This window comes from Aotus nancymaae, unplaced genomic scaffold, assembly GCF_030222135.1.
Source record: "Aotus nancymaae isolate 86718 unplaced genomic scaffold, 86718_ANA_hifiasm-v0.15.2.pri h1tg000040l, whole genome shotgun sequence".
In the NCBI taxonomy this organism is placed as follows: Eukaryota; Metazoa; Chordata; class Mammalia; order Primates; family Aotidae; genus Aotus; species Aotus nancymaae.
Genome location: NW_026988454.1, coordinates 32,581,271 through 32,594,444, shown reverse-complemented (window position 1 = coordinate 32,594,444; position 13,174 = coordinate 32,581,271). Strand labels below are relative to the sequence as shown.

The window sequence follows — 13,174 nt, the reverse complement described above, 5'->3', positions numbered from 1 at the left end:
TAATCAATTATGAGTAGTAGGTGAAGAGAGATGAACCAAGGATACTAGGTTCCTGATTTTGGTTAACTAGATGGTGATAGTAGTAACAAAGACAGGAAACAGAAGAGAAGGTGGAACCTTGAATAAGGAAGACAAAGATGTCAGCTTTGAAAGGTGTAATATGCCACACTGTAATAAAGATAATCATGTGTTAAGGTGTGCATATCTCCCCTCCCCTTTGACAGTAAGAATCTTATCTTTGTTCATCTTGGGTCATATCTTGCATCTGAAATACCTTCCTGCACTCATCTAATATAAATCTGGCACATCAATGTCAGCAATAAATATGCATTTTATCATTCCTTTTTTTTTTTTTTTTTTTTGAGATGGGGTCTCACCACATTGCCCAGGCTGAACTTGAACTCCTGGGCTCAAGTGGCAATCCTCCTACCTCAGCCTCCCAAACAGCTTGGACTCTAGGTGCATGCCACCACACCCAGCTTATCATTTCTTTTGCCTTCTACTGTCATCTTTGCAATTACATTACCAATATTTACCACAACTTATACTTAAATAGTGTTTCTATGTGAGTACTAAAAAGTAAAAAGAATATATAAAATTTTACCCCATGGAAAGCAAGAATTCTAAATGCCAAATACATTAAAAGAAAATTTTCACAACCAGGTAGTTTGTTTTTTTAATTTGTTTATAGAAATAAAACAGTACTTTCAACATAAATGATTAAAAGACCATTCAGAAATATCAAGTTTATATAGAAAATCCTAATGGATAGATTGCATGTTTTTACATTTGATTTAGGAAAAGCTCAGAATTTTAATTTCTTTCAATGTAGTTTTTACAAAATGTATATATACACTCAAAATGTAACACATTTTTTACAATCTAAAAACTAAAATTGTATAACTACATAAGCTGAGCTTTAAGTCATTATAAGTATATAAGTAAAGGAAAATTATTATAGAAATGCATATTAATCCCTCCCTGTCCACTCTACATTATCTATATACATTCTACTGTTTATATATAATAGAAAACAATTCCTAAAGTACTATAAAACTGACTTTATAACCAAATATGTACTTGAATGAACACAAAAGAGAAAACATGTTGATACACAGTTCTTTCTCAACATACAGTGTATACTTGTTTATTTCCAATGGTCCACATACAGATTTGGGGTTAATTAAAAAAGGTAAATAATCATATTTACTCATATTTTTCTCTTTAACTGTATTTATTTTCAGTGGTTCCTTTTACTTACAAAAAATGAGCACCTTATTAGTTTTATCCCTGGTATGACAATTAGTTACATGACTCTCCCCACTGAGTACTGAAACCTAATTATAAAATACTGACTATAGTTATTATTACATATGAGAAGTAAAAGGGCAAAGGATGAGTTTAAGAAAGACAGATGTAAAGCTGAAAGGAGAAAAAGAGGTTAAAATGCCAGTTTAGTAACTAAGAAAGGGGTAAAAGGTAAAACAAAAAGGAAAAGTTTTAAGAAGTACTCTGTACAGAAATGAAACCCTGATTCTTGGCAATTTATTGTATATCATTTAGAATATAATTATAGTATTATTTCTATTCCTAAAATAAATTATTAATGCCCTTCATCATAATGCAAATAAAAACAGCTTTGCATTTTAAAATTTATAAGTGAATTGAAAAATAAAGTAAACTAAAACACCTAGCATACCTGAGCTACTAAGACAGCAGTCAATCAACAGAACAGCAGCTGGTACAGAATATACACTTAGTGCCAACAATCATCACAAGGAATATATTCATGAACAAGCAGGCACTTGCCTTTTTACCAAGGACCAATGGCCAAGGGTGTTAGATGGAAGGGTCTGCACCGTTCCACCTTCGCAATCTCAGAGACTGTGACGTTCCCTTAGTCTACAGGGCAAGTACTTGTCATATACATGCCTGACAGGCCAGCAGCCAAGCCTGGAAACCTATTTAAGACATTGTTGTCTTCTCTTACCACCCTATAATATAGAATTTTTTCCCCCACCAAAAGAATCTCATACGTGGTAATTACAACCCTAATCAGCCAACAAATGCAGACCTAGTTGACCCTACAAGGTCTACTACATGGCTTTAAAAGTACTGCACTTTCACTTGAAAATTACTTTGTTATAAAAGAAGGTTAACAAGGCCGGGCACGGTGGCTCACGCCTGTAATCCCAGCACTTTGGGAGGCCGAGGCAGGTGGATCACGAGGTCGAGAGATCAAGACCATTCTGGTCAACATGGTGAAACCCCGTCTCTACTAAAAATACAAAAAATTAGCTGGGCATGGTGGCGTGTGCCTGTAATCCCAGCTATTCGGGAGGCTGAGGCAGGAGAATTGCTTGAACCCAGGAGGCGGGGGTTGCGGTGAGCCGAGATCGCGCCATTGCACTCCAGCCTGGGTAACAAGAGCAAAACTCCGTCTCAAAAAAAAAAAACAGAAGGTAACACAATAGTGCTGCTATTCAACTACAGTATACATTAAATAAGTATTTGTGGATTCATGTGCAATGTGGACCACTTGTGTAGCACATAATCCATCAGGAATATCATCAGTTACAAACTTTTAGAATTCAATTAATTCACTCCTAAATTGTAGACTGCCTATACATACATACACTAATTCATATACGTACACACACTAGTTCAGTCATACACTAATTCAAAGTTACTAAAATGTTTGATCAAGTTTCAAGACTAGAAAAACAATCTCAACCATTGGGATAATTCAAATTTTAAAATCAATTACAAAATATAGCTTGTGATTTAAACGATCTCCTAAGCATTAGTATTACGGTGCACCGAAATATTCAATTAAAAAAAAAAAAACCTGGGCCAGGCGTGGTGGCTCATGCCTGTAATCTCAGCACTTTGGGAGGCCAAGGCAGGCGGATCACCTGAGGTCAGGAGTTTGAGACCAGCCTGAACAACATGGAGAAACTCCATCTCTACTAAAAATACAAAATTAGCTGGGCATGGTGGCGCATATGCCTGTAATCTCAGCTACTTTGGAGGCTGAGGCAGGGTGGCAGAGGTTGCAATGAGCCAAGATTGGGCCGTTGCACTCCAGCCTGGGTGACAAGAGCAAAATTCCGTCTAAAAAAAAAAAAAAAAAAAACCTGAAGACACCACAAGAAATAAAGAAGTATTTGGTTTAAAAAAAAACAGGACATAATGCCATCTTAACTTTTCCCTCAAAATACTGAACATAAAAATAACACACAGAGATTAAAATTTTGGAATGTCATTCTGAAAATAAACAGAAACAAAATAATACAAAAAAATTATCAAATGCACAGTGAAGTAGCTGCCAGAGGAAAAAAAAAATATTATTTGGCCAGGCATGGTAGCTCACGTAATCCCAGCACTTTGGGAGGCCACAGCGGGCAGATCACCTGAGGTCAGGAGTTCGAGACCAGCATGGCCAACGTGGTGAAACCTCATCTCTACTAAAAGTACAGAAATTAGCCAGGTGTGGTGGGGTGCACCTATAATCCCAGCTACTTGGGGGGCTGAGACAGAAGAATTGCTTGAACCCGAAAGGTGGAGTTTGTGTTGAGATTGCGCCACTGCACTCCAGCCTGGGGAACAGAGTGAGACTCCATCTCAAAAAATAATAACAATAAAATAATATTTTAGATATTACTGTAATACATTTTTACAAAGAATACTACTAATATCTGCATCATTTTTTGCAAAAAGCCATACTTCCTAAGTTGCATTTTTCCTTGGTATTCCTGATTTCTAGAAATTATTCTTTCAAGTTGGTCAGACGTTATTCTTAGCATTGGTAACTCCATTCCACTGATTTCTCTCTTTAAGGCAATGGTTCTCAGACAGAAATACACATCATTTGGGGGGATAATTTTGAAAATACACATTCCCAAGTGCCATTCCTCAGAGACTGCTTAAGCATGTATGGAGTAAAGTTACAGTATCTGTGTTCTGAAATAATTCCTCCAGTGATTCTGATTGCTAGTTGAGAACCACTGCTTTAAGGGATGAATTACATACTTAACTCTACTGATTAAAAAAGCTCTTACTGATCCTCCATTGCTGAAACTTTGTCCTGTGGGACACAAAGCTGTCAGAAGCAAAAAGGAAAGCTCCACATTCCATTACTTATTGTAAAGAACACGTTAAGCCAGGTGCAGTGGCTTACCCCTGTAATTTCAGCACTTTAGGAGGCTGAGGCGGTGGATCAGGAGGTCAAGAGCTCGAGACCATCCTGGCCAACATGGTGAAACCCCATCTCTACTAAAAATACAAAAATTAGCTGGGTATGGTGGTATGTGCCTATAGTCCAAGCTACACAAGAGGCTGAGGCAGGAGAACCGCTTCAACTTGGGAGGCGGAGGTTGCAGTGAACCAAGATCGCACTACTGCACTCCAGCCTGGCAACAGAGTAAGACTCCGTCTCAAAAAAAAAAAAGAACAAGTTAAAGAGATCTGGTAAAATTCTCCATTCAAAGAAAGCATGCAACCATACTTGAAAACACTTTTATATATTTATTTACTTTAAAGTGTATATTCAGGACAAATGGTTTTAAAAATGTATAAAAATAATTCACATATTAATCCAACTTCTCTATTTACATGGTCCCTTAAAAGATTTTCATTTTATTATCATCAAAAATGTATTTCAACAATCTCCACAGTGCTCTCAAAAGTCAGGAATTTTAAGACTTCCTAATAGAAAAATTTTAGTATTTATCTACAGAAAAATAAGAATTACATCCTGTTTTAAAATATAATGTATCAGCTATGCTGTGCCACATAAGAATAATCTTCACACTAAACTATAATAATCCCAAGTGCTGGCATTTTCGTTTAAGAACAAAGTACAAAAATATTTCATAGAAAAAAAAATTTTCATCATAAAAAACATAGAAAGTTGAATGTTTCAAACAGAAATATCTGAGGTCTGATTTCACAACATCAAGTTTCCATATCCACTTTGTAAACATATACTCAGTATAGGTTACCAACTTAAATATAGTCAGTTATCACTAAAAGAAGACGTAGTTTAAAAAAAAAATTCAGTGCAAAAATATGTATCAACTAATCAACTGACCTATAACAATTTTCATAAAAAACACAATTTGAATCCCATAATATAAAGTGATCCTCTGAAGACTTTAATTAAAAATAAAAAGCTCTACAACAGCAATCGAGTTTTCCTTGTGTTACTATTCTCTAGTAAATGCTTTTTTTTGATTAGCTTTTACAATGTCATCAGGTGATGCTGATTTGAAGTCAAATGGTGTTATCGCTACAAGAGGACTTATTTCTTTGTCCTTTACATCTTGAACTTGTCTACTATAAAGAAAAGTCTTATAGAGGTTAAGGGTGCGTCGCTTGCAGCTTTTCAGTGGGTAACGAAGACACAGTGTTGTGGCAAAAGCTGAAGGTCTAGCAGCAAGGGCCTTGGTCCAAGAGAGAGAAAAAGGTGGTTTCCTAGTCAGAGAGCCTTTATTGTTTTTCCTATTATCCTTAGCAAAACTGGAATTCTTCCCTAGCTTTGAACTTAGAACTTTAGATCGTGATGATGGAGCAACCGATTGGTCTACTACAGGCTTTGGAACAACATCTGGGTTTTTTATAAGGACACTAAGATCAATATTTGAATCTATTCCAGGAGACCTAATTTCAGATAAACTGACCTCAAAGGACTCCTTCTTAATCTGAGAGTTGTCTATATCAATTGTTTCTGCAATCAATTCAGAAAGTGACAAATTCTCAAGGTCTCTTGTGGGAGAAGCTTTATGAAATGCCAATGATGACAGAGATCCTGTTAATTCTGATATTCCAGGTGAAGACTGACAGCGATTTGCTAATTGTGACAATGGAAAGGATCCCAAACTTAGATCTGTGAAACTGGCAGATGACTGGTTACAAAGATCAGATAAAGTAAAGCACTGGTTTATATTGTTTTCCTTGTGTTCTTGAAACAGTTCAGTTAGGGATGGACTTTCACATTGAGAAACTTGCAAATTGTCATTTTTAAAAATGTAATTCTTGGCACTTTGTTCAACTGAAGGAACACTTCCAACTTCAGTTTTCTTACTAGCGTTTAAATTATCAACAGTCATATTTTCCAATGAGCTAGTTAAGTACAAAGGATTATTTGAACTTCCTAAACTATCCTGTACTGGAATGTTTTGAAAACCAGATAGTGAATTATTTTGAATATATAAAGAATTATTCGGTGTTGTGCTCTTTATCATTATGGACTTTAAATCTGGTACTTCTTTGAATGCAGAATCATCTTTGGAAACACATTCAGATGCATGAGGTCTCAACAAATCAGCATCTAGTTTCTTTGAAAGTAGGCTTTCCAGACTATCTGTAGATGATAATCTGACTGATGGCTGACTTTCACAGGAATCTCTTGATATATCATGAATTAGGTCAGCTAATGAAAGTTCTTTTGTTAACTTACATGATTCTAGTTTCTTTTCACATTTAAGTCTGTCAAGTTGCTTTTTTCTATGGAGCAAACAGTGACTTGGAACTGAAGAATTAAGAGATAATCCATATTTTCCTACTGAGCTAGAAAAATCAAAGGGATTGCTACTGTAATCCAAATGATTTGCTGACTGAGGATAAGAACTTTGACCATTATCAGTTGAAACTTCAGAAGAAAATAAGACTCCTTACCTTACAAGAGCCATTAATTTTCAGATGAATAGGTGGATATACGAAGAAGACAGTCACAGCAACCAAAAGGAAACATGAAACGAGGCATTTAATTACTAAATGCTTCTTTTGATGATGACATGAATAAAGTGATACTTGATCATTATTTAACATTAAGTGAATACTCCAAAACACAATAAGGGAATATTACCTTCCTTTAGCAATTTAAAGTAACCTTTATACGTTCACTGACATATACAATATAAGTATCAAGTCAATCAATGTTCTAATTTTCATGAATTTTAAAATGTGAGGTTTTAACCATAATTAAATTATAGTCAGGATTGTCTCAAATTCAAAAACTTCTTTAAAAAAACAAACAGGAAAAACTAAGTTCATTTTCTTCTGTATTTTAATGTATTAGAAACAAACAAGCAAAATAACCCCTGGTAATTTCTACCACAATCTTGTATACACTATCAATACAAGATGACATATTCCAGACTCATTCCCATCACAGTCAGTTAAAAGTGCCCATCTGTGCGCCCACCGTCCCCCTCAAAACACACTCTTATTTCATGGTAACAAGGCTGTATGCAGCTTTGTTGTAGCAAAAATTTAGCCCAGAGTTTACAATCAACACTGACATAGTTAACAAATCGCCATACTCATACTGAGAGATAGCATGCCAATTAATATAATGGTACCACCTCAGTTCCCTCTTATGTCCAACGAATTCCAAATTTAACACCAAATTTTACAAATTTAAAATTAAATATCTGGCTATAAAATGCAAACTAGTGTAGTTATAATACTTATATCTAATGATATCTAAATAAAATAAAATTATACATAGTAAAAGGATAAAGGGATTTTTCTTTAACATAATTGGCTGTTAATTTCCTTTTCTTATCACATTAAAGTTAAAAAAAAAATTTAAAAGTTCTGTAAGCTACTAACAAAAAGAAAAAGATGTCTTATCTTATCTAATTTTATTTCCACTATGTTGTTAGTTATAAAATCAAGTAGTGAGGCTGGGTGTAGTGGCTCACACCTGTAATCCAAACACTTTGGGAGGCCAAGGTGGGCAGATCACTTGAGGCCAGGAGTTCGAGGATAGCCTGGCCGATATGGTGAAACCCCATCTTTACTAAAAATACAAAGAAAAAAACATTAGCCAGGCATGGTGGCATGCACCTGTAATCCTAGCTACTTCGGAGTCTTGAGGGGAGGGCAATCACTTGAACCTAGGAGGTGGAGGTTGCTGTGAGCAAGATCACACCACTGCACTCCAGCCTGGGTGACAGAGTGAGACTGTCTCAAAAAACAAAACAAAAAAAATTCAAGTAGTGAAATAACCAAAGAAAACAGGCTACAACAGAAGATGGGAAACACGTTACTCATCCTAAAAGTTCACACACTAGAAGATCAACTGATAATCAAAAGTTGACAGTAATATGCAAGATTTTCTTAATAGCTCAAGCAAATTAAATTTTTTCTTAAAAGCTCAAGCACATGAAAGCCTCTCTTTAGGCACTAACCAAAACAAGTGAAAGAGAATCAGTAAAGGCATACCTTTTGCTATCTTTCCTGTAGATATAGTTCCCTCATTCTTGTCCTTCAAATTCTGCACACTATCTTGTTCCAGAACCCCTGACAAAGCCTTCTGCACATCAAACTCGTTCTTCAGAACTGCTTCAATTAATATGTCATCTGGCACAGCATCTCCAAGTACCTCTCTCATGTGATCAAGGCATGAATAAAGACGAGCTAGAAAAGACAACAATGATCAAAAGCTACACTAAATGGTGCAATGAAAGAACTTTAAATCTTCAAAACTGATTTTAAAATTTACAGCTGTACTAGAATATTCAACTCTCTTTTCTCTTTGGCAAAAATTATTTCTATTGATCACATTTTTATCTATAATCTATCCATCTTCCCTTATCAGAAGAATGATTTCATTAATTTAAAAATCACCATAATAAAATGTCTCCTGAGATGTTTGAAAAAAAGTGTGTATTGCAAAGTATACACTGATACCTATTTTCAGTCAACAATAATGATGGTATCTGCATTGATCATTTTTTGCATATACACAAAGGGAGGGGTGAGTGTGGAACTATTTCTAATTTGTTAGTGAACCCAATTACTCACGAAGTATATTTCTTATATTTCTCAAGCTGCTACCTTAAGTTTCCTTTTTGGCTAACTTCAGTTCTTCCCAGTCAACTAAAATAATCCTTAATGACTCTTTTAGAAACAGCAAGATAATGCAATATAAACATGCCACAAAAATAAGAAAGTCCAATAGATTAAGAGGAGAATAGGCATTCTCATTTTTTTTTTTTTAAGACAGAGTCTCCCTCTGTTGCCCAGGCTGGGGCACAGTGGCATGATCTCAGTTCACTGCAACCTCTGTCTCCCAGATCAAGCAATTCTCCCACCCTAGCCTCCTAAGTAGCTAAGCTAGGATTACAGGCACCTGCCACCAGGCCTGGCTAATTTTTGTCTTTTTAGTAGAGATGGGTATTACCATGTTGGTCAGGCTGGTCTCAAACTCCTGACCTCAGGTGATCCACCTGCCTCGGCCTCCCAAAGTGCTGGGATTACAAGTGTGAGCCACCACGCCCAGCCAGCATTCATTTTTAAAATAAAAAAAAATTAAGTCTGGAATTATCTAAGCTGTTTAGGAATTTTAATTTTCTGATGATGACATAATTATAAAAAGTATTTATTAGTAATACTTATCAATAATGTAAAATCCATAAGAGCAGAGAAGCTTTGTATCCCTAGAACCTAAAACAGTACCAGGTAACTAGGGGCCAATGAATAAAAAGGAATGATATATTCCTTTATATTTGTATAGCACTTCACAATTTTCACAATGCTTTTACATATATTTCTTTTGTCATCCTCATAATAACTCTATGAGCTAGATATATCAGGCAAATTCTAACTTAATAAAGATAAGATTGAAAATCATGACACTATGAAGTTAGCAATAATCAAAATAGAACTGAGGTTTTCAAACTCCCTAGTCCATAAAACCATTTCATAGAATGCAATTCATATTTAATTGTACATGTTTACATGATGAACAAGTAATCTACTGGCAATACCCTTTCTTTAAAAAAAAAACGTATTTAATACTTTTTCCATTGGCCCATTTAATTATTAAAATTAAATTCCTGAAATATTTGGGCAATTCTGCTTTGCTTCAATGTAAAATTAACTTTTAAAGGCTAATAAGCTATACTGGGAAAATAATATTTATTTGATAAATACATCAATTATGGAAACTGTAACAAAATACTTAGCATAGCTAGCATCAAGGCCTCTTCTAATTGTAGAAACTATTTTCTATACACACCCAAAGAGGCAGTATAGTGAGGGGGTTAAAAGTAGAGGTTATAAGGCCAGGTGTGGTGGCTCACACCTGTAATCCCAACACTTTAAGAGGCCAAGGCAGGTGGATCACCTGAGTCAGGAGTTCAAAACCAGCCTGAAGAACATGGTGAAACCCCATCTCTACTAAAAATACAAAAATTAGCCAGTCAAAGATCAATTCCTAGATTCATAAATTTCTTCTGTTTTAAAAAATATTATAAATTTTCAATGTAAAAACAATCACAGTGGCTCACGCCTGTAATCCCAACCCTTTGGGAGGCTGAGTCAGGTGAATCACTTGAGGTCAGGAGTCCAAGACCAGCCTGGCCAACATGGTGAAACCCCCACTACTAAAAATACAAATATTACCCAGCTATGGTGGCAGGGGCCCATAATCCCAGCTACTCTGTGGGGGAAGGAGGGTGAGGCAGGAAAATCCCTTGAAACTGGGAGGCAGAGGTTGCAGTTAGCTGAGATTGCACCACTGTACTCCAGGCTGGGTGACAAAGTGAAACTTTTGTCTCAAAAAAAAAAAAAATTATAGAACAAAAACACACTCCAGAGAAAGATCGAATCAACTCAGCCATGTTATCAACAATTGGCATTATTGTTATACCTGGTCATTTTAGTTCTGCTATCAAATCTACGGCTTGAGTGGTGTTTGAAGCCATGTCATGTTCGAAACTTATTTATAAAAGAAGAAAGCCAAAATATAAATATGTTCTTTAAAATGTTTAAAAGAGTTGAAAATATGCAAACTCAGAATAAGTGTCATTACCAAGTTCTATCTTGAAACTTAATTCACATAGATGTAAATCCTGAGGACACTTATACAGTATACTTTAGACTTCAACTGTTGTTTTTCAAACCTTTTGAACTTAACATCTTTGTAAGTAAAAGAGTTTATGTATTCTAATCATAAGCTCCACATACAGCTTATTAAACAATTAAATCATCTCCAAAAGTTCTTTTTAGCAAATCACTGGAGTTTCTCTCCCTCGAAAAAAAATTTTTAAATGGGATAGTTCAATTAAAATTCCAGTTTCTAAACAAGAGCCATACAATTTTCCAATCATAGTTAAATAAATTCCTCACAAAACATACTTAATAAAACATAAACTTTCCTTGAATATGAAAGACATGTTTACATTGTTACTGTTGCCAGTCACTGTTATAAACAATCACAATAAAACTGATACATTCTGGTGTATTTGGTTATTAATCACTTTTCAGATAAGAAACACAGATACACTACTTTTTGCTATACCTTGATCAAATCCACTGAGCTGATGGTTTGAAACAGAATTGGAAGATTCTTTCAGATCTTCATAATCATATTCTTCTACAGGCTCAACGGAAGGTTTGTCACGCCGTGAATAAATAAACTGAGCAGCTAGAATATAAAACGATCAAAGAATGCTATGGTATAGCCATTTCCTATCAACTTTTTTTACAAAAGTTAAAATTAAAAAAAAATTCTGATCAATCACCTATAGTTACCCACATTTCATAAGAAATGCAAACAAAAACAATATCATACCAAAACATATACCCAAAATCCTACTCGAATGTGCTTATTACTTACTAATCTCTTATAATCTTCCTTCTTTCCCCCAATCTCTGAAACCATTCCACTCAGCCTACTTTCTTCATGGTTTCCAAAATTCACCTTTCCTAATATCTCTTCTTTGTATACTATTCTGTGTCCCCTGAAACGTTCTCTTCTTTGATACAAACATTTCAAACCAAATATCAAACTTCTAATTTGCATAATGAAGAAAACACAAGGTGGCCAGATGCCGTGGCTCACCCCTGTAATGTCAGCGCTTTGGGAGGCTGAGGCAGGGGGATCACCTGAAGTCAGGAGTCCAAGACCAGCCTGGCCAACATGTTGAAACCCCATCTCTACTAAAAATATAAAAATTAGCTGGGCGTGGTGGTGGGCACCTGTAATCCCAGCTACTCAGGAGGCTGAGGCAGGAGAGCCACTTGAACCCAGGAGGCGGAGGTTGCAGTGAGCTGAGATTGCACCATTGCACTCCAGCCTGGATGACAAGAGTAAAACTCTGTCTCCGAAAAAAAAAAAAAAAAGAAAAAGAAAGAAAACACAAGGTTAATTTTCACTTCCCAAAAAGTGCTGATTTTGCCTGAATCTAAGAGTTCATGAAAAATACAAACTTTAATCTTTAAACAACTCATGCTTTCAGTCATACACTTCCAATCACACACTGACACTGTAAACTAGTGTCATATACCTAACTTTAACTTTCAGACGTCTGTGCTACTCTGCAATACTGCCAATATCATCACTCAATATATAATTGTGTGTGTGTGTGTGTGTGTATATATATATAAAAAATCAAGAAAAGAAAAGGCAGATTATCAAAGTGCCAATACATGCCTGAGTATCATAAATGAAATACAAGTGAGCAAAGGAGAAAATCACAGGTATATGCAAAGTACTAATGCTTCCAGCTCTATTGGATGGCTACTGAACTTAATCCTGGAGACTGTTCAATTGTAAAGCAACAAAATTAAAGAATATGTTAAGAAGTACAGAAATATAGATACAATATTCAAAAGGCAAGGTATTATCAGAGGTATTATCTAGCTTTCTATAAGAGCACGAAACATGTTAATTCCATTGACTTGTGTATAGGTCATTAGGAAGATATTTATTAAAGGGAAGCTACATTCAAAAAGACAAAAGATCACATGAGGGGTAGAGAAAAAGAAATCAAAATTTATAAATAATGTATAGAACATAAAGCTGCAGTGTATGTGTAACACCTGTACTCAGAAGGTTAATAAGCATTCTCTCTTCATTGTAAAAGTCAATGGCCTGTGCCTGGCGCTGTGGCTCACGTCTGTAATCCCAGCACTTTGGGAGGCCGAGGTGGGTGGATCACGAGGTCAAGAGATCGAGACCATCCTGGCCAACATGGTGAAACCCCGTTTCTACTAAAAATACAAAAAATTAGCTGGGCATGGTGGTGCGTGCCTGTAGTCCCAACTACTTAGGAGGCTGAGGCAGGAAAATTGCTTGAAACTGGAAAACAGAAGTTGCAGTGAGCCAAGATCGCACCACTGCACTCCAGCCTAGTGATAGAGCAAGACTCTGTCTCAA

At 35.7% G+C, this 13,174-nt stretch overlaps 1 protein-coding gene across 8 annotated transcripts in view; it reads right to left on the bottom strand.

Moving 5' to 3' along the window:
• HBS1L (HBS1 like translational GTPase) overlaps positions 1-13,174 on the bottom strand; it is a 94,408-nt gene that overhangs the window by 69,414 nt on the left and 11,820 nt on the right. Inside the window, exons 3-5 of one of the 8 annotated variants that reach the window (XM_064360657.1) lie at positions 11,315-11,440; positions 8,233-8,427; positions 7,712-7,807 (exon numbers count right to left, since the gene is read on the bottom strand). The exons of 1 other annotated variant lie outside the window; for it this stretch is intronic. In XM_064360657.1, coding sequence (XP_064216727.1) covers positions 7,712-7,807; positions 8,233-8,427; positions 11,315-11,440 — 417 coding nt within the window. 6 more of the 8 variants (XM_012474442.2, XM_064360658.1, XM_012474440.2 and 3 more) reach the window with 6 other exon arrangements.